Raw genomic sequence first — 20876 nt, forward strand, 5'->3', positions numbered from 1 at the left:
CAGGTCAAAAGGAAATTTCCTGCATGGAGACTGACATTTCAATTACCTCAGCAAACTGTAATCATCAGAATTGCAAGCCAAGGACGTATTTATCAAGTGCTCAAGCTTCCAAATTAGCCACCTAATTGTCACAGTGGAGTTCGCTCCTTTTGGAGCCTATCGTCAGCTTGATCATCCTGTTATATGTGGAAACATCAAATGTTACTCTCATAATCATACTCTCACCCAGTTTGAATGTAGAATCCAAAATCTAATTAACTCACTGGTGAATAGGAAAAAGCTTAAAGCATTTTAACTGCTTCTGTCATTCTAAATATTACAAATCAGTTATGCCACCAACTAATCCTTTAACCCCTAAGAGTGACTAGGAAATGATCACCAAAACACAAAATTACGTAGCAAACGATCATTGATATTGCTGAAAGAGCAGTATTTAACAAGGAACACTGCTTTACCAGTTTATATCGCATCTACAGTCCAGTGATAGCCCTTTTTGGAAAAGCTGACACGTAATTTCATTTTGAAAGGATTTGCGAAAGCACCGATAAATCATCAGCGAACGCGAAGAGCCTGATTTTCCGGCCTAAGGTTAACACTAGCAACCTCATTGGCCCGAAACTAACAACTGCGGCTAATTCATAAGCAGCCTGCCCAGATAGCCTAACCGGTTTTAAGCTTGTGCGCATCTGCTCGTCTGCGATTAATGAAAATGACCTTGCGCCTCTTTTTCTCCCTTCAAAAAGAAGCTTGGGTTGCATGAAGTTAGCGGGCCGCTCAATACATTTTGTCCTTTGTTTTCTCGATCAAAATAATTTGCGCCCTTGTAGATCGAAGAAGAAGTAGTGGAATACGAATACTTTTCACATAATGACCACAATGGCGTTTGAGTAAGTGTTCTTGGAAAGAAGCCTGATAAACTAGTGAACAGTCAAGCATGCAATGTAAATTACCTACCTGATGCGGGTTGAAGGATGCCAATTACAAGACACCAGGAAAGAAATCTATACCAGGAAAACTTGTTTATCAGTGCATGCATCCACGAGACGGACAGTTATAGTTCCCTTTAATTTTTTGACAATTTATCGCCAATTGTACTTCGAGTTTTCTATAATTTTAACAGCAAACAGGGACCTTGTGAATAATTCATAGCTCATGTCCCGCAGTGAAATTAAATTAAAACAAAAGGCTTTTCTCTGTTGTGCCTCAGCTCTTGGTAAGAAATTAACTGCAAGTGACATAACGATTTCCTGGAGTTACAAACTCGTAACTCTGACTTGGAGTACGGAAGCAAATTATATTCATAATGTCAAGAGCTTTAACCAGCTCGTGCAAAGCCTTGGATCCTAAATTCACCTTATTACGAAAAAAGAAAAATTAGAAATGTGACACCACCAGTAATCATCATTTCGGATATGACGTTGATGTTACATTTGAGACCAGCATAGGGGCGTCTCTATAAGTGACACTACTTTTCATATGAACGAGGGAAGTTTCTTTTCGCTCCTTGCAACAGCTTGTTCTTCAAATGTCTGGTGATCACAGCGTAAGAGCCATCGGGCCAATTTTGGCCCTAATGCACAAGTTGGTTCACAGGACTCACAAATTGCAGGCTGGCTACCGGGCGCGAAGCCTTACCGAACATTTGTTTTGGTGGACGACATTGCGCAAGTAAGTCAAAACCCAACTCTTGCCCCAGATGGCAAAAAGGTCAAGTTCAACCAGAGGCTTTGCGGAGACGCTATGGTGGCGCACCTAAAACGAAATTCCCGAAATCACGGCGACCAGGTGAGTAAGACAGTTTGCCATAAATGTGGTAAAAAAATATCAGTTGGTTGTTCTGGACTGATGTTTCTGGAGCAGCGCTAATCGCATGTTTTTATGTTGTGAATTCCTCAGGGATTCCACCGCAAATCAATGAGAGGGTTGCGCTAGTAAGATAAAGTCTATTTCAAGTCATTTATTTCATTTGACAAAATTTAAAACCTTTATTCTACAATAACTTCATTTGACAAGACTTACACCCTTATTTTAAGATAACCTGATGGCTAACTTAAAACACTACGAACAAAACAGTCATGAATCAAACACGCCGGCAAAAAATTCAACAATTTCCAGACAATCATCCTAACATAACCACACAAAATTGTAATTCAGTATTATAAACTGATTTGCATCTCAGTTGATGATACTAAATTACCCATTTATACTCTCCTAGCGACGCAAAACCAAAATTTCTATAGAAACCTATCCCCGTTATTCACAACCCCACAAAGTTGAGGATTAAATCGAGATTTATTAAGTCGAGATATCAATGTGAAGTAGGCTTAATTTTTGTGACTGGCAGTGTCAAGAGGGCAAAATAAAGTGTAGACAGCTGACCCGAAGGAAAATACCCTGACTGAATTTTGAACGGTATGTTCAAAATTCAGTCAGGGTATTTTCCCTATCGAAAAATTAGTTTTCGTGTCGGAAATCAATTAACAGGGTCCGTTATTGTTGGCCTCTTTCAGACCTCCTCATTGTCTACTATTTCCCGTGTCTGATATTATTTCCCATGTCTGTATTTACTATTTAAATGGATTTCGACTTATCGCCGAGCCTAACAAGACTTATCGAGAATCGAGGACTATAATAACCTACATCACTAATCGAGTGTTTGATCGAGTTTGATTAATTCCTCAATCATGAGTCGGATTATCCAGGGTTGACTCCGTCCCAGACCTCCCACGGTACACCGTTGGCTAGGGGTAGTTGTTCGGTCAGCATTAGATTCCATCCACCAAAACCACCTCGGTCGAGAGGGAATGAGATGGAATATTTAATGACTTGCAAAACATAACCGAAGATTCTCGGAAATCCGCAAGTGATGTAGCCGAACATCAAAAGCTGTAAATCCCATGATTCTTGAGGAACAAACAGAAACAGCATAGCGAGAATTTTAAGTCGCGAACCATTGATGGTAGACATGCAGATAATTTAGGATACGTAAATTCTGTTGATGAGGCGCATAAACTTATTGTGGAATTTGAAAAAGGATTGACGACGCAGTTTTCTTTCTTTAAAGCTGTCAAAGGTTTCGGGAACACACATATATATATATATTGATATAGCTCTTTAGCATTACAAAGCTTTGCTATCGCTATTGTGCATTCTCACTAGTTTATCTAGTTCAAGTCCTCTGGCATGGCTTGGATGATACCACAATTGTGGAATCATTCGGGTTAATTTAATGCTTACACCTCCTTCCTCGGACAGAAGTCACAAAATACTGGGGGAAGATGCATGAGATATATAAGGAGCCTGGTGTGCCTTTCCTAATTTTGGGAAGGAAAGTGTTCAATTGCCAGCACGGCATAGATAGAACAGCTGGAGAGAAAAGGAAACGAAAAGATGCAGAAGAAGCACTGTATATAATAATTTCTTTTTATCCTCAAGCTTTGTGTTTCTGTCAACTATGGCTTGCTAATTCGAAAGGTCAAATACTTGAATGGGTCATATGACATTGATCTCAGAATACTTTTATGACAAACGTGATAACAGTTCAATCTCGGCTAAATTGAAGATGGTTTAGAAGTTAACAATTATAAGAACTTTTCACTAACATATGCTGCTGACAAAGGAGAAAATATATGCAATTCTGCATTTTTTGCTTTCTATCAAGCAATCATATGTTTGCTCCTTATCACGCTATGACACTTCCGTTTTGTCACATTCCAAAAAATAACTTGAGAAATACACTGTCACTCATCTTACACTGTTATATTTACCTATTACAGAAGGCTGGAAACAAAGATTTTGTTTTCAAGAAAATAAGATTTCTTGTCCAAGACACAAGGAAGTTTGACTGCAAAGCACAGATAAAAATGCAAGAAATTTTATTTTTTTCAGAGAACAAGGTAGTTCTACTCATGTATAAACAGGACAAATGCGATTTAATAAATCAGATATGCGGCATGACTCCTTTTCTTCCATCCCCACTCAAAACAAGCAAACACACCTATAGAGGTTCCAGTCTGGTCTGCAAATGAAAAGGAGGAAGGTGATCACTGCAAAATTAAGCATTAGGGTTCTTATTTATAACATATTGATTATTGTATACTAATATCTAGAAATTAAGGTTGCAAGTAGCAGCCAGCTGAGTTATAGTTTGAGTTTATCAAGTCCATTACTTTGTTAAATTTAGAGTAACCTTGTCTTGAGAGAGGAAAATTGAGGAGCTGTAATATACTTATCATCAATTAGGGACCACAAAGAAAAATTTATTTAAAGAGACTTTTAAAGGAGAGGGGTAAGACTTGTGACAAGCTGGCAGACATATAGATAAACTTTACTGCTAAATGGGTTACAATACAAAGTGCTCAGTATTTGGATCAGCTATGGCTCAACTTAAACTTTGCTTTAGCTTCAAGTTTAATCCTTTGTGGTTTCCTTTCTCTTTGTTTATTTTTCACGTCATGTACACAGAAGAGCACAAAAATGACAAGGAATGTTTTTGAATATTAAGAGGCTGGAATAAGCAAGAAACCAAAACTGAATTTTAAACAGTACAAAGTTAATTTGATCTTCCAATGTTATTTAATTTTAACCATTTTAATAGAATTTGCTATTTAAATTTATCCCCTCCATTTTCCTGGATATTGTGAGCAAAAACAAACAATTATCACAAAATGCATGGTATACAATGGTTTGATTCACCAATGTGGCAAAGGCCTTTCACTGTCTATCCATAAAAAGGGAAATAGTTTGTAAAATGTAAGACATTCTGCATCTTGAACGTATACTTATTCATCCATGTGAAATTAAAGGTTACTTGAAATAGGATTTTCAGACTCCTGATAACAATTACTAATGTGCTGATTTGTTGTACTTAAAGGTTATGATTTTAGCGGAAATAGTGGAAGAAATTTCTGGACCTGGAATTTTGTTGCAAATGTCTGTTTAAATCAGTTTAAGTCAGTTAAAAACTCTCCTGTTTCAAGATTACATGATTACCACACCAGAACCTTTTGTATTCTATATTGTGCACCATGTTATGATTATGGTTTCAATAATAAAAGGTGCTGACTCAAGAACTTTGCAAAATATCTCTACATACAAAGAAATAGATTGTGGTTATGTACTCCAAATAGCAGGTCACATCAGTCTTCTGTAAGGAAGTAGCAGAAATTGCTATGGTGGTTTTGGTGGATGGAGAGAAACATCCACCAAAACCACTTTATTCTATGTGTTAAGAGTTATGATAATCATTATTGGTCGGTCAGCAATTGTGCACCATAAAAAATAATTAGCCAGAGCACTAACTGCTAATTAGTGGTATAAATCTTTTGTCTCCCTAAACATCTAACAGTGGCTATAGATAAAATTTAAAAAATATATTGTTGATGGTTTTGGTCAAAGTTTTGGTGGATGTTCCCTAATGACATCCACCAAAACTACGTAACATCTGGGCACCTTTTAAATACGTGAAATATCTGCATAAAATGTTTTATAATACTACAATCGAACAATAAATTAATACTTACCATTTCTTGAGTAAAAAGTTTTGACGCAATTTCCCAAACAAATGATACACTTAGGTCATCGGGATAAGTCGGCATGTTGTCGTAGCTTCGTAATTTTCATTTAGTATAACAAGTCATGAGTTGTCCATCATTCCATCTCAGTCCCTCTCGACCAAGGTGGTTTTGGTGGATGGAATCTAATGCTGACCTAGTTGTTCACTTAGTTTACAAAAACGATAAGCACCACTTCTTCGCAAGTATTGAAGCAAGCACTGATTTGGAGGTTATGACTGTTGAGGTAGGGTTATGAAATCTCTACTCGTAGTATGCACATAGAATCTAGCCACTAGTTATGTTATACCTTTGTGTAGCAAACTCTTGAACTTTGTGTACCTGGCACACGCGGTTACATAAGCTGATAATTGAAAGCCGAAACACATAAAAATGTACGAATATTGTGTGCTTGTACATTAGTTTTAAACCAAAAAAATTTTCGTATTTTTCACAAATCTAGCCTTCTACGGCTCAATGAACGTCAAACTAAATATTATGCATTCGCTGTTGCTCAGTAAATGCGTAATTTGACAGCACCATCTCAAGCACGGTCTACGAAAATGCTAAATTTCGGTTATCATTCACTGTTTCCATCAGTGAAACCTTAAAACCCCCAAAGTGCGACTGGCTTCTCCTTTCTGCTTACAGTATCACCCTTGGATCAAATGTAAAAGTCAAGACAATAGTGGAAATTAACTCCAATTTAAGAGGCTCCTGATTGTCAAACAAATTCTCCTTGTCTGTACTATAAGAAATGGGATCCAAGGGGATGCAAAGAAGACAGGGTACAGAATATGACTGACAACGTAAGAGTGTAAAGGGTTAACCACTTGACCAACTCAAACTAAGCAAGGGATCAGTAACCACTCAACCAGAATTCAAAAGCCCATCTTTTATTTTAATAATAATAATAATAATAATAATAATAAGTCTTTATTAAGCACTCTAAACAACAAACGTGTTTAGTTACAATGATATGAAATCAGCAAGTATAAAACTAATAAACTAACTAAATTACTAACTGAATAACTAATAAGAGAACAAACATCTATTAATAAAGGTCCTTTTGAAACGTTCAGTTCTGACAAGCGGGAGAATATAATTATGGCGCCTCTTACGTAGCATATCCATTGTTCGCTCTGGTGGCAAAAAATTTTAAAACAACAAGGTTAATGACACGTTATGGGCTCTCTTTTGTATTAATGGTTGTGTATTTGAAGCAAAAAGTTGTCTTGCACACAGAGTACAATTCAGCGGACATCAGGTAAAAATCTTGAATAAAAAGAACGACATTAAACATCATCATCAGTGAAAAAATCTTAATTTACAACTGTTGCTTTGAAATCAAACTAAACAAATTATACAATGACATTCAGTATTTTAGAGAGGTGATGATAAATTAATTCCCTACGAGTGAGATATAAAAACAATGCATTAACCCTTTAACTCCTGGAAGTGATTAACATAAAACTTCTCCCTACAATATCCATACATTATTCAGCAAACAGATAATGTGAATATTCAATCTTATCAGGTTGAAGCTGCTATCTTGATCTAGAAGCAAGTTCTCATAACTAATTAATGAGGAAACGAGTAGCAGCTACAGGGGAGAATTAACTATCAGATCTTGGGATTTAAAGGGTTAAGACTCTTGATTTCAGTTCATTAAATGTTGTAGCCAAAATGTGAGGGTCAGCAAGTCGCAGTACGACTCGTTCTCTCACATTTGTGTTGTATAACTAGCTAAGGTCTATAAAAAGTTTCCTTTTTTCAAGTTTACTTTAGAGAAAAATAGCTAAAAAATGTTTTAATGGAAATACATAGATATAGATGGTCACTTGCAATAAAACCTAAGATAGATTTTCCTACTTATTAGTTTTACTTTTCTTTTTTTCTTTAGCTCTTAGCCTTCTCATTTGACGTCTACTTATTTTGTTCATCTCAATGTCATCTTCTTTGGCTTTCATTTTTTTTTGCATTTAAGTTTGACTTGTTGTTGTCTTCTGGTTTTCTCTTTCTTTTCCTCTTTTTGTCATCTGTGTCTTTTGATTTTTCTTTTGTTGCCTTTTTGTCCAGTTCTTTTATTCTCTTCTTCATCTTCTTAACTTTCTTTCCAATGCTCTTGTTACTATCATCTGCTAAATTGAATTTTTAAAGTATTGTTAAACTAATATGTAATGTTATTTACTTGTATTTCTTCAATCAAGTCCTGGCTATTGACCACACTATTTTTGTGGTCACCCTGATTATAGAAGTTTGAAAAACTGATGACCTGAACTTCCAAATGATGAGGACATTCTTTAATGTATACCAAAGTCAAATAATATTCCAATATTGGGAAAAAATCATCTACTTGTAACTTTAATCTTTACACCATCTTTTGGTCCTTTTCTCATCCGATTTTCTCGCAAATTGCGTATTTCTGCAGCCTGTGTCAGAAACATATTTGTTTTCCATTCATTAAATCTTAAGAGCTACTTGTATCTTGAAAAAGACAATATAATGATAGAAAATGTATACCTTTGAAATATTTTATCTATTTCTTCTTATAATTATGTTTTTCCAGATCTCATTGAGCATGTTTGCTGGCTGTGAGAGTTGAAATGTATGTATAAACCCATTTAAGTAAGCTGCAAAAGGGTTTGCATTATATGAAAGAGCATTTTAAAACAACACAAATACAGTCTTAATTATTTCAGATATGAAGCACTTACCATATCATTTTTGGGCAGGCTTAATTCTCTGTCTTTTCTTTCTGTAGGTTGAAATGTTGGCCTTGCTGCACCTTGTTGTTGGTTACTCTGTTGTTAAGTAAGAACATTTTTAATTAAGATGTAGCTGATACCAAATTTAAGCCTCTAACTTTAAGTGTTATTGACAGAAATATTTGTTTGCAGCTGGTTCTAAAAAGAAATAAATTTTTTCATCATTTGGAAGAATGCAAATGTGTTCATTGATATGCTGGGATTCGTATCATTTTATTTGATTGCATTTGTAATGGTTGATGCAATCAAATTCTAAATTACCATTCAATCCTTTTTCCCTTCTTGCTAACTAGTTTGGTGCATATAATTATCAAAAAACATTTAACCTGTTGCCCACTAGCCAATCAATCTATAACTTGCATGTATGAAAATAAAGGCTGTATCAACCACTGTGATAATGAAGGTTAAGGCAGAGGAAGGCTAAAGAAATCTCCTTGTTTTAAGGTAAAAATCTGTTGAAATAACCATACTTTAGAAGCATCTGCTTCCTGAGCTGCATGGAACACCTCATCTTGTTCTCTCTGTAAAGCTCGTGATTCCAAAATCTTCCTCCTAGCAGTAATCAAATATGTTTAGAGACAATTGACACATTATAGGGTAAAACAAGATAATCTTAAATAAATGCAAATTGGACACTGTAAAGAGTTTCTACGCTTGCCTTTTGAGTGTTTGCCCTTCATCAGAGTGACAGGTATAGTTGATTTCAGGACTTAACAGTTTTTTCTGCGATGCAAGCTTGGTTTAATTTATTTGATTACAACTTGATCCAAGTTATGGCCATTTTTAGGCAAAATGAACATTTCTTTCAGCCTGACAATTATGCAAGCCTGGGCTATTAAAATATGTCCAGTAAGTTGCTCAGTACTGTTGACAACAATTTTTTGAGCACTATTTTTATTACATGAGGTCTTTAATCAATTTTTTCCATGTATCAGACAAAATTATACCATATTGTAATATCATGGTGCACATAAAATTAAAGCTTTGTCCAACAAGAAAGGGACTCCAGAAAGATCTATTACCAGTTGGCATGTGCAATTTCCACGGCTTCTGCTGCCCTTTGCACTGCCTCACTTATTTGGGAAAAGTCAAAAAAGCTCCCTGTAAAAATAACAAAAAAAGCTAATTATAATAGCTTTAGCTTTGATTTTCTTGTTTTGTATGCACTATGAGGAAATACCCGTACTTTTGCATCAAGAGAGTTCCTACAGTAACCTTCAAATTTTCAGTTAATGGCTGAGGCTTTTCCAGAATAGAAGTTATCTTAGAGTAAAGCAAAACTCAATTGAATTTTTTACCTGCATATCTCTCCACAGGTATGGGTTGGCTTGACCCCCCCATGGATGGTGTACACAGAATAATCTGAGGTACACCAAGAGTTTGGCCACTGAGTGCCTGCATGGCTAGACACAAAAAAAAAAAATCATTTAATTTCCTCCTAATGGTAAGACTAGCTTGGGATCTACACAATTTATGTAAAAGCTTAATATCATTTTTGGTGTTTGGTTACTGCATTTCCTTGAATAAGTGCCCATGCCCTAATAAATGCCCCCTCCTCTGAATAAAAAGCCACCCCCTGGGCCTAAATGTCAAATAAGTCCCCCCCCCCCTCTCAATTTCTTAAATTAGCAGGGATACAGGGAAAACCTGTTTTTATGGCCAATTTATTTAACCTTCAACTTCAGCAGAATCAGTAAAGAAAAGTACTTCCTTTTCCTTTACTCACTTCTATTTATTTCCTTCATCATGTGCTTACAGAGTTCTTTTCTGTGCATTATCCGTTCTTTTCATTTTTGTCCTATTTCCCTGCCCTTGGTAAATACTCTAGCCTTCCCAGCCTCAACTACACTATTCTCTATTCTACAGAGACCTGTAATTTCATTGATTATAAAGTTATTGGGATGCATTTGAAGAAAACAGTTGATAAATAATGACAGCTCAGTTAATACTGACTTAACATCTACATGAATAACAGTATAGCATTTTATTTTCTGTTTAAGATTTAGTTGAAATAAAGATACAGTTTGTTGAAAGGAAAACTTATCTCAATTAAGCACCTTCCTTCAAATAAGCACCTCCCCTTTTAGCTGATAGTTTTAAATAAGCACCCGGGCACTTGTTCAGGGAAATAATGTAGTTCATTAGTGGCCCTATATCATGTATGTACCTTCTTTTCCATCCATGGAATCAATGCAAGATATCCAGAAGAGGCAATCCTCGGGAAAATCTCCATTTATGACGGCATTATTCAGGTCACTGTATAACCAAAAAATAAGAAATTTGAAATGCTTAAGGAATACATAGAGTGGGAGATGTGGTAACTGAACAGTATGTATGGGTATGGATACATATGTAGAAAATAGAGATATTGAAAAACATTCCCGATACTTATTAAAATGATAATCATAGCTACCTCAACATGTCTCTCTCTGCAGAAGAAAGAGTCTGTAAAGCCTTTAAAATCACAATCACCGCCATCTGAAGGCCTCTTTTAATGTGATATACGCCATATACAACCACCTAAAACTATGGCGTAACATACCGTTCAAAATTCAGTCAAGGTGTTTTCCCTATCGAAAAATTAAATACAGACAATTTGGTTGACAAATGAGAATACACACGGGAAATGTTGTATTGTTTTTTGGGTAGTAGCAGCGAAAACTAATACCCCTGAGATTAAGTCACTGTCTGCGACATTTGCCCATCCAATGGCTCACATGAACCATTGGAAAAATACAAAGAAGGAAAAACACAAAGAAAATTGTTTACACAGGAGCAGCACCGAGAACCTCAAGGCTTTTCGAGTAATACATAGACTACGTTTTCAAGGTCAGTGTTTTCGAGGTCTGCTTTTTTCAACGTCTGACAGAGGTCAACGAGACACCAAGCAGGTAGTGGGAAATCTGATTAGTTTGTGTAATATAACTGTGTTTCAGGGAAATCTGAGCGACCCTAACCATCTGAAATTGCTTCAAATCGGGCAGCGGAACGAGCGTACAAAGAAAACAAAACAGTTTTATAATAAGTTGATATTATTCAGAGAAAAAAAAAGGAAATTGACTGAGAACAGGATACCACGAAAAGAACAGTGACATTTGAAACGATGTGTGATAAACAGAGCTTGCAAATCTCGCGAGGTGCATGTACAAGCAGCATCCTTACGAGTCCCAAACGCGAAATAGATCGAGTCAATCAGCTATCAGAACTTACGACATGCTGGCATAAATTTGTTCCCTTTTTAGTTCTCGGCTTACCCTGGGTGCCTCGGGTTGTCTTTATTTTGACGCGCGCGAAAAGCCTCTGGAAATGAGCGCTGTTCCTTTAATAGAAGGCAGCTTCTGACCAGTCAATGTCTCGAGAGGGTCGCAGGCTCAAGTATTTTCAAAAATCATTTATTGTAGGTGGTTTTAAGTTGTTTTAGGTAGCTGTAGGTGGTTTTAGGTGGTTGTAAGTGGTTCTAGGTGGTTGTAGGTCATTCCATGTTTTAGTACTTACGTTTCTGGAGACTGTGTCCGGCCGCCGGGCAGTTAGTCCGTTTTCAACTTGTTTTCTGTCCCCAGAGTTTTAAAATTTTTTTTGAAACTGCATTTCAAAACTTTCAAAACAAGTTCCCTTTCACTCAGCGTGGTGAAGAGAGGGTACTCGGGAAATTTTGTGATCCTCTCGTTTCAAATTACGACATCTGTCTTATTATACAGGAACATCGTCTAGTCGATTTTTTTTGTATATTTAGAAATCTCTCAAAACTTATTCGCTCGTGCAAAAGATATGGCTTGCAAATAGTAAGGAACGGCAATATTAGCGGTGTCTTGGTGAATTCCTGTATGATGAGACAAAGTTGCAAAGTAAGCTACACAAAGTTGCAGTTTCCTCAAATTATTATCGCACAGCCAGTTGCAAACGTAAACTTTTCAAACCAAATTGTCAGTACGATTCCATCCATATAGATTGTAATTAAAAGGCCGATAACAGCGCTGTGTTGACATTTTATATATGTATTGTTTAGCTAAAAACTTTGATTGAGTGGGCTAGATCACAGGAGATGTTATGCTAAAACGTAGACTGCAGACTACAGACTGCAAACTGTGCAGACCGCGAAGACCCAGACATTTGTACAGACATTTGTTCATTGCGTTGAACATGCTAATGATGGCTATGTATTTTGTAGGTCTCAAGTGATGGCAGCAAAAAGCGGTCACATGAAAATCTCTGGTGATAAAGATAAAAAAGTCAGTTTTGTATCTTCACTTTTTTTTCGTTGGATGAACGAAGTCCTTAAAAAGGGCAGTCAAAGACCTTTGGATCAAAATGACTTTTTACCCTTGTCAGACGAGAACTCTGGCCGTTTTGTCACCGACAAGCTTAAAAAAATCTGGGAGAGCGAGAGACATCATTGCAAGATGAATGGGAAAAGGCCCAAACTTTGGAAAAGCGTGTTTTATATGCTATCTGCCAAAGATGTTATCATCATTTTGATGGGGAATATATTGTGTACAACTTCTCGCCTTCTCTTTCCACTGTTTCTCTGGTATCTTGTTTCTAAGCTTATGTCAACTGAGGCAGAGAATACTTATCGGCTCTACGCCTGCGCATTAGCTATGTGTCTCAATGGTTTGATCGGTGGTCTTGGTATGCACCAGGACGGCTACAGATGTGAAATATTGGGGATCAAAATAGGAAGCGCCCTGAGGGGACTGGTGTACCAAAAGGTAGGCACGATCCTAAAGAGTATTCTATGCACTTGTCATATGCTCAACTGATTTTTCTAATACCCTAAACACCCCAAACTAAGCCGAAAAAACACCTTTATCTATCCGATCCAGAGATATTTTTTCCAGAAATCTGATCGATTGTAATCAGCTTATGTCATATGGAGACCCTGAAGGAGAGGGTGGTTGAACATGATTGCCGGTGCTTCTGCGAGAGTAAGCAATCCCGCTCACCAACAAAAAAAATCGAAGAAACAAACAGTTATGTAGCCTGCAGTTAACGGGGAAGTAGGCTACAGAAACAGAACGCATAAGGCCACGCTTCTTAGCGAGATTCAAAATGGCGCCTTAGTTGTGGCTTTTTTTCACATTTAAAGATAATTTGTTAGAGGTTTGTTTACTCTCGTCTCGAAACGTAGGAACGGGTGTCTTAATGCCGTAGATTAAAATCATATGGTTTATGGAACATACTTCTCTAATGTCTAATCTGTGCTCTCTTTCAGACGCTTCTTCTCAACAAGCAGACGTTACTGAAATTCACTGCAGGACACTTATTTGACTTGATATCCAATGATGTTAAAAGAATGGAAGAAGAGACAGTCAGGTTTTTTGTCTCAGCCGTTTTCGCAGTCCCTGCTTATGTAGGGGCAATATTCCTCATCTACAATTTGATTGGCTGGCAGGCTGTTATGGGTGTGTTCCTTCTGTGTACTCTTATGCCATACTTTGCCGTCTTGTCCTATGTTAATGCTAAGCTGCGTTTGCGCACAGCTACAGTGTCCGATCAGCGAATCTCCTTAATGAATCAAGTAGTTTCCGGGATCCGCGCGGTCAAAACGCATGCGTGGGAGGACGAATATAGACGAAAGATTAAACATGTAAGAAGGTAAGGTAAATTGTCAGTTTTCATCAGAAGTAGGCTAAAACAACTACCTTTATTCATCCCCTTAATTATTGGCCTAAACTATTCAAAATCCACAAATATGTTTTGTCTCCACTGAGAGCTTTATTAGCTAAGTAGTTTCATGTAACCCATTTCATAACCGGAGGACTGGCCGGTCAGTTAATAAATATCAGTATCTACTGAGTAAAAAGTGTTGAAAGTGCACTCTGATTGGCTACTCAAACTCCGAATATCCTTTGCGATTCATCTTCGAGCGACCTGTTCGGGATTTGCACCCGAAAATATTGTAATCGTTTTTACTTCAGTGTCGGTGAAAAAGGGTGGTTATCACCTCCACTTCGGAGCATAACCGTTCATTGTCATAGGTAGAACATCTCATTGAGTCTAAATGAGTTCAGTTGGTATTATTTTTCATACGCTGTCGTGGGTTCGCAAAAGACGTACCTTCACAAAGAAGTGAACGATGAGGAAGGGTGCGCTTGCTGCCCGCTCACCTCCTTTATATTTCAAATTAGAGAGAACACAGAGGACGAATTGGTTCGACAGAATGCCCACATAACTAATGAACGACTTTTATCTACAGAAATGAAATCAGCGTCATTTCGAAGAGGACAGCCATTCAGTCAAGGATTGATGCCTTGTTATACAGTGCAACGCCACTGGCCACTCTGGTGTCAGTAATTATTATGGTACTTACAGGCCAGACCCTCACGCCCGCCAATGTTTTCATGCTGCTGTCGTTTATGGGTGTTATAAAATTTTGTGGTATGGTGAATATGACATCAGGTTTAATGGGAACGTATGACGCCTACGTTTCGCTCGGAAGAATCGAAGAATTCCTTCTTCTAGAAAATCTGTTGCAAGCCTCGGAGAGTGATGTAAGCAACGAGCCTCAACAAAAAGCGGAAAGTACCGCAACTTACTTAAGTCGCAGTTACTTGAAAAAAGAAGAGGAAAATACGGAGAAAGTTTCCCTCTCTCGTGAATCAAGAGAATTAGGGCCTACTATATTATGTGTGTCAAATTTAAGCTACGCAAAAACGCATCATGAAGAGGAATTTATTCTTGAGGATATCAACTTCTTTGCACCTTCAAAGAGTTTAACAGTCATCACCGGACCGGTTGGAAGTGGTAAGTCTACTCTGCTCTCAGCGATCGCTGGTGAAATTTGGAACACCATTGGGACGATTGATTATCAAGGTTCTGTCATTTACTTGCCTCAGACTGCTTGGGTGTTCTCGGGAACGATAGAAGAAAACATTCTGTTTGGTCAACCCTTCGAGGAGTCCAAGTACGAAAGAATAATCGACGTCTGCGCTCTGAAAGAAGACTTCCAGCGGTTACCTGATGGTGACCAAACAGTTGTTGGAGAACGCGGAGAGGTTCTGAGTGGAGGACAACAGGCGAGAGTAAGTTTAGCTCGTGCAGTTTATGCTGAAGGAGATATTTATCTATTGGATGATCCACTGAGTGCTGTCGATTTTAAAGTTGGCCAACACATCTTTAACAAGTGCATCAAAGATCTACTTGGCGATAAAATCGTTCTGTTTGCCTCTCATCAGCAACAGCACATGGAAAATGCTGATGAAGTGATTGTGTTGTACAAAGGGCGTGTCCTCGACAAGGGACGCTTTACTGAGCTGCACGAAAAAGGTGTTATCAATTCAACTGCTGACCCGCTCTATAAAGCAGCTCTGAAAGACAAAACGGACTCATCTGAGCCGTTCTGCTGGGAAGATAAGGAGGAACACGATGATGCTGAAAAATGCCAGAAAATACATCCTCTGCCCGATGAAGCGAAGAGTTTGGAGACAGAAAAGGAGGATCGTACAATCGGAGTTGTGACATTCAGGCTTTATTGGGACTATTTCAGAAGTGGAGCACATCCTTTGATGCTAACTGGAATGGTTGGTTTAAGTCTCATTACTCAAGGTAAACTTATTGTTAGGCTGAGTTACAAACCTTGGGTCAGGCTCTAATAGGGAATAGAGCAACCTTTTTTCTATATTTCTTTTCTTCTATTCTTTTTTTTATTTTTGTGCAAGTCATTTCACAATGGCTATGCTTTTAACCAAGAATAAACGTTCTTTTTAGATTAGCAGGTAGCGTTGTGAGACACTACGCAAACTTCTGACCATGTTCCCGATATCTCACTTGCTTGCACAAGCGCGAGTGAATGGCGAGTTACGCGCGAAAGGAAGAGCTGGTGTTTTTCTCCTCGTGTTTGCCTTACCATGCCTCCACGCGCATGAAAAGGTCAAAAAATCACTCGCTCTACAGACTAACTTTCTGAGACCAAAAGCAGTTTCTTAACAATATTTATGTGTAACATGGTTGACTTCTTTATTTATTCTGTGACGTTGTGGTGCTTGCATAAACATCCCCAAGACATTAACGGTAGTAGGTAATCCAGGCGAGTTGTGTCTAGGCTCAATAAATCTTACAGTGTTCAACTGAGTGATTATAGAAAAGTAGTTTTCAACCACTGCATATTAATAGTGTTTCTTTCAGCCATTATAGTTGCTCCCGACTTGTGGCTTTCGTTTCTTGCAAGGCTAAACCCAGAGGATCAGAATAACAAGACTTATCTATCTGTCTTCGCCTGTCTGGTTGGCGTGTGTTTTATATTTACTATCGTTCGGGCTTATGGATTCTTCCATGTTTGTCTGAAGTGCGCCGAGCGTCTTCACGATAAAATGGTTGTGGCCATTTTACAAGCACCTGTCCTGTTCTTTGATTCAAATCCAGTGGGAAGAATCCTAAATCGCTTCTCCAATGATATTGGCTGCCTAGATGAGTTGTTACCCAAAACATTCCTGGCGGCAATGCAGATGCTCTTGGTGATATTTGCCCAAATTCTGGTAACAGTTGCCACAAATTTTTGGCTGATGTTTCTTGTTGTTCCAATTTCCATGTTGGTCGGTTTTCTATCCAATTATTACTTGAAGACTGCCAGAGAACTAAAGAGGTTAGAGTCGATAACCCGAAGCCCAGTGTTCGCTCATTTTTCGGAGACCCTGATAGGACTGGACACGATTCGTACGAGAGGAAGACAGACCGATTTTGTGGATGCACTCTACAGGTATGTTAGAGACATTGATTCAGTTTGTGGTGTTAGAGCCGATAAATGCACAGGGCAAAAATGACTTATAATCGCTCGTTTTCTGTGAGCTATTTTTTTTTAATTTGCCGGCAATACGCGAAATGGCATCACGTGTCTTTTGTAATCCTATCCGGTACGTGCTGAGACACTGGTCAGCAAGTGGACCTTTCGGTACGAGGCACGGTGGCGAAACGAAGCTATCCGAAAGAGGCACGAGGGGTATTACAAGTTGTGAGACTACAGTTATTGCTCTGTGCGGTTTCATCCTTCTGATAGGGTTTCAACAGTCGCATAATATAAACCGTCAATCAACAAGATTGCTTGACGTAGAAATTTCACAATTAGTCGAAACTATAACAAATGTATGGAACGTATAAGCGATCAGTGTTAGTTTCTTTCTCTAATTTTGCCACAGTTTTGATCAATTGGTAAGAGAACGTCATGTCGTACAATTCTGCCTTTTAATAATACTCGTGATTAAAAAAACCAGACTCCCGCCCCGCAGTCGTCCCCTTTTGTTAATCAATCGTATGATTACTGGCCGAATTGGACTCCACTCAGTCCTATTACCATTATCAGTTTAATTAACAGGAAATACAGACGAGTGCCACTCGTCTTCTACTTCTGATAAATGTTATACTTAGCATATAAGATGTAGTTGTGATATTTGACAATTAAGAACTGGTCTGTTTTTGGCGAATTTACCATTTTCCCATACCATATCGTTAAGAAACTCGGCTCTAGCGGCTCTCACTTCATCTGGACGAATGAAGCATACCTAAGAATGAGATATGGTTACGGAAATGATCTTTCGGATACTTAGCAAGAAGCTTACGGATGTTCCTTGGAGAGTAAAATCTTTTTGAGGGGCTGGGGCGTCGGGCGGAATTTGTTGAAGGGCTCTGTTATATTGTCAGGCCAAAGGAGACACTAGTCTCACTTCAGTGTGCAGACCCGATGTAATCTCTTTGAGGTCTTTTTAGAGTGATTGTCGTAAGGAAAATATTATTTTATAATAACAAGCCAATCAAAACAAAAGAAAAGATCACTAGTAGTGACAGAGGACTTAACTCAAAAACAAGGAAACGGCATTGAACACTGAGAAACGCGTTCGACCAACGGGCGGTTGGTCTTGCGCAAGTTTGCTGGACCAATCACCAATCAAAGTAATACAAAGCTGATACAACCCGGTTTATTTTCGACAGTCAATTAAAAAATAACTCCATTATTAAAACTTATTGTGATAAAAACTTGTCCACTCAGATATCAAGATGTTCATAATCAGGCGTATATTATGGTGATGGCCAGCGGTAGGTGGCTCGGTGCACGTTTGGATTGTCTCGCTTCCTTGTTAGTCGGTGCAGTTGCTCTGGCTGCAATCTTGGTATCTCAAGATGCCGGTAAGCTCAAGATTCTTAGTAACATTTTTGAGTCTTTCTATGTAAAGTAAGACTCTATATAGTCGTGTATTAACACAGCATGAACAACTGAATAATAAAATAGGTGTGATTATACGTGCTCACTCATGAACGGGTGTTTTCTAATCACGACAGAAACGTGAGAATCAATTCGGGTGGCTTAATTGCTGAGCAAACTTTCAAGTGTCTTCTGTGATTCAAAACAGGAAAATTGTGCTGATAACTCCTCTGCACCTACTAAGCTCGGAGTCAAAACAACGATACTGAGAAAGATGTAAAAAAGACGCTTTATTTATTCCTTCTTATTAAGTGACTGCCTGGACTAGGCTAGGTAACCTAGCCTTGTAAAGCTTTCGTTATATGTTTTGAGCTATCGCGAAAAAACAGGTCCGGAATTTATAGACTTAAGTTCTAATTTTTCTTTTCAGCTTACGCTGGTCTCGCTCTTGTTTACGTCATCCAAACTCTGAGCGCGACTCAATACGCTGTTAGAAAAACGTCTGAAGTTGAAAACTACATGACGTCAGTTGAGCGAGTAATGACCTACACCCAACTCGATCAGGAGCCTGGATACGAAGAAGAACGAACACCGCCAAAAGACTGGCCTCGGAGAGGAAGTATTGTGTTGAGAGATGTATCATTGACGTACTATCCGGGGGGACCTCAAGTGCTGAAGAACATCAATCTTAGCATGAAAGGAGGAGTAAAGATCGGAGTTGCCGGCCGTACGGGAGCTGGGAAGTCATCTTTTGTAGCAGCTCTCATGCGCATGCCTGATGCTGATGGAGAGATAGTCATCGACGATGTTCCAATTAAAGAGATGGGCCTCCAACAAGCTCGACGAGGTATCTCAGTTCTTGGCCAAAGTCCTGTTCTTTTTAGCGGATCTTTGAGGAAAAATCTCGATATTTTAGACAAGTTTCGAGACGCTGAATTATGGCAGGCTTTAGAGGATGTGCAACTGAAAGATTTTGTCGTGAGGCTTGAGTCCAAGCTGGATCACGAACTGCTGGAACATGGTGCTAATGTGAGTGTTGGAGAGCGGCAGTTAATTTGCTTGGCTCGTGTGCTGCTACAGCGAAGCAAAATCGTCGTCTTGGACGAGCCAACTGCCCATGTTGACCCAGACACAGAGCAGACGATTTGGAATGTAGTTCGGGACAAACTGAAGGAGTCCACTGTCATCACTATAGCTCACCGTTTGAACACGATAAAAGACTGCGAGAAGATTTTGGTCTTGAGAGATGGAAAAGTTAAAGGATTCTACAATTTTGACTCAATAATGAACATTAAGTGAGATGCGATCTTAGCTTGAAATACCTCGAATGTCACGCAGGTCTGATCCTGCAGAGCTCAAGATATTATACAGTTTATAATCTTTTCTAGAGCTGGCATTTGATGTTATTGTTCGGTTTTGGCTCCTTTATACTTCTATGCATCTTTAAAATCTCTCTCGCTGTCATGTTTCGCGGTGTCACGCAACGTCCAATTTTCCCTGGTTCTGTTTAGTATTAGATCACGGACGAAGTCACAATGTGGTAAGAACAGCTAAACGGCACACTAGGCGCAGGCGAGTGTGTCACTGATGTTCCAACTGCTTTATGACGTCCTCTGTGATATATTAATGAACAGAACCACCATAGCATAGATTACATTTGTTTTATGTAATAGACAAAGCAAATTTTTTTTTCATGTGGACGTCACTTATCCGTCTGTTCCCCAACTGATCATAAGTAAAAGACCAATGGAGATGCCCTGGGAACGACTTACGAGCGCCACTTACCACCCAACGCAATGCGCACAAGAAACAAGATAACAGTTTATTCAGAAATAGGAAACTGTTCAGCAGCCTAGCTATGTCCAGATTTAGGGTCCGATATCAGAGAGTAACAAGTTGTCATGTCAACATTCACTTTGGGTATAAATTTAGATCTCCTCGGATGAGCATGTCAGCATTCACGTTGGGTATAAATTAAGATCTTATCGGACAAGTGGGAAGAATGAGAGGAGATGCAGGTCTACGTGATAGCGGCACAGATTTTTTAAAGTCCATATAAGATAAATAATAACTCTAATATATAGATTTAGCCAAGCCTAAAAGCGGAGCTCTCGTCAATTTATTTTCCAGCCCTTCATTATTCTGAGTAAAAACTGTAATAAAACTCCTTAGCACTAGCTGTAGAAGAGTTTCTTCCAGGGAAAATAGGGACCAGTCCGGGGGTTGGGGACGGGGGAACCATTGACGAAGTCTGGAACATGGGGATGATGTTCTCACAACTTGCAAGGCGATCAACACGCATGCTAGTCAGCGGTATCTTCAAACAGCTTAGGACCTTCGTTGTTCCTGGTGTTTTGAGCAAATTTTCGAAGATTAGGGAATGTTTCCTTCTTCAGATGAAGTGTATGATGTCAGAATCAGTCG

General features: G+C 38.6%; 1 protein-coding gene across 2 annotated transcripts; it reads left to right on the forward strand.

Moving 5' to 3' along the window:
- The first annotated feature begins 5670 nt into the window (after positions 1 to 5670).
- LOC131779739 (ATP-binding cassette sub-family C member 4-like) lies at positions 5671 to 20629 on the forward strand. 2 transcript variants are annotated; one of them, XM_066162518.1, is made up of 11 exons: positions 5681 to 5799; positions 6204 to 6361; positions 8122 to 8160; positions 8317 to 8366; positions 9637 to 9764; positions 12489 to 13029; positions 13533 to 13915; positions 14517 to 15865; positions 16445 to 17015; positions 18300 to 18436; positions 18883 to 20629. In XM_066162518.1, exons 6-11 carry the CDS (start codon positions 12499 to 12501, stop codon positions 19749 to 19751), a joined length of 3840 nt encoding a protein of 1279 aa, XP_066018615.1. In that variant the 5' UTR covers positions 5681 to 5799; positions 6204 to 6361; positions 8122 to 8160; positions 8317 to 8366; positions 9637 to 9764; positions 12489 to 12498; the 3' UTR covers positions 19752 to 20629. The 2 variants fall into 2 exon arrangements, with proteins under 2 accessions (XP_066018614.1, XP_066018615.1); XM_066162517.1 differs by lacking the exon at positions 6204 to 6361 and having other exon boundaries at positions 5671 to 5799.
- Positions 20630 to 20876: the final 247 nt, after the last annotated feature.

This window comes from Pocillopora verrucosa, chromosome 2 (assembly GCF_036669915.1).
Source record: "Pocillopora verrucosa isolate sample1 chromosome 2, ASM3666991v2, whole genome shotgun sequence".
NCBI lineage: Eukaryota > Metazoa > Cnidaria > Anthozoa > Scleractinia > Pocilloporidae > Pocillopora > Pocillopora verrucosa.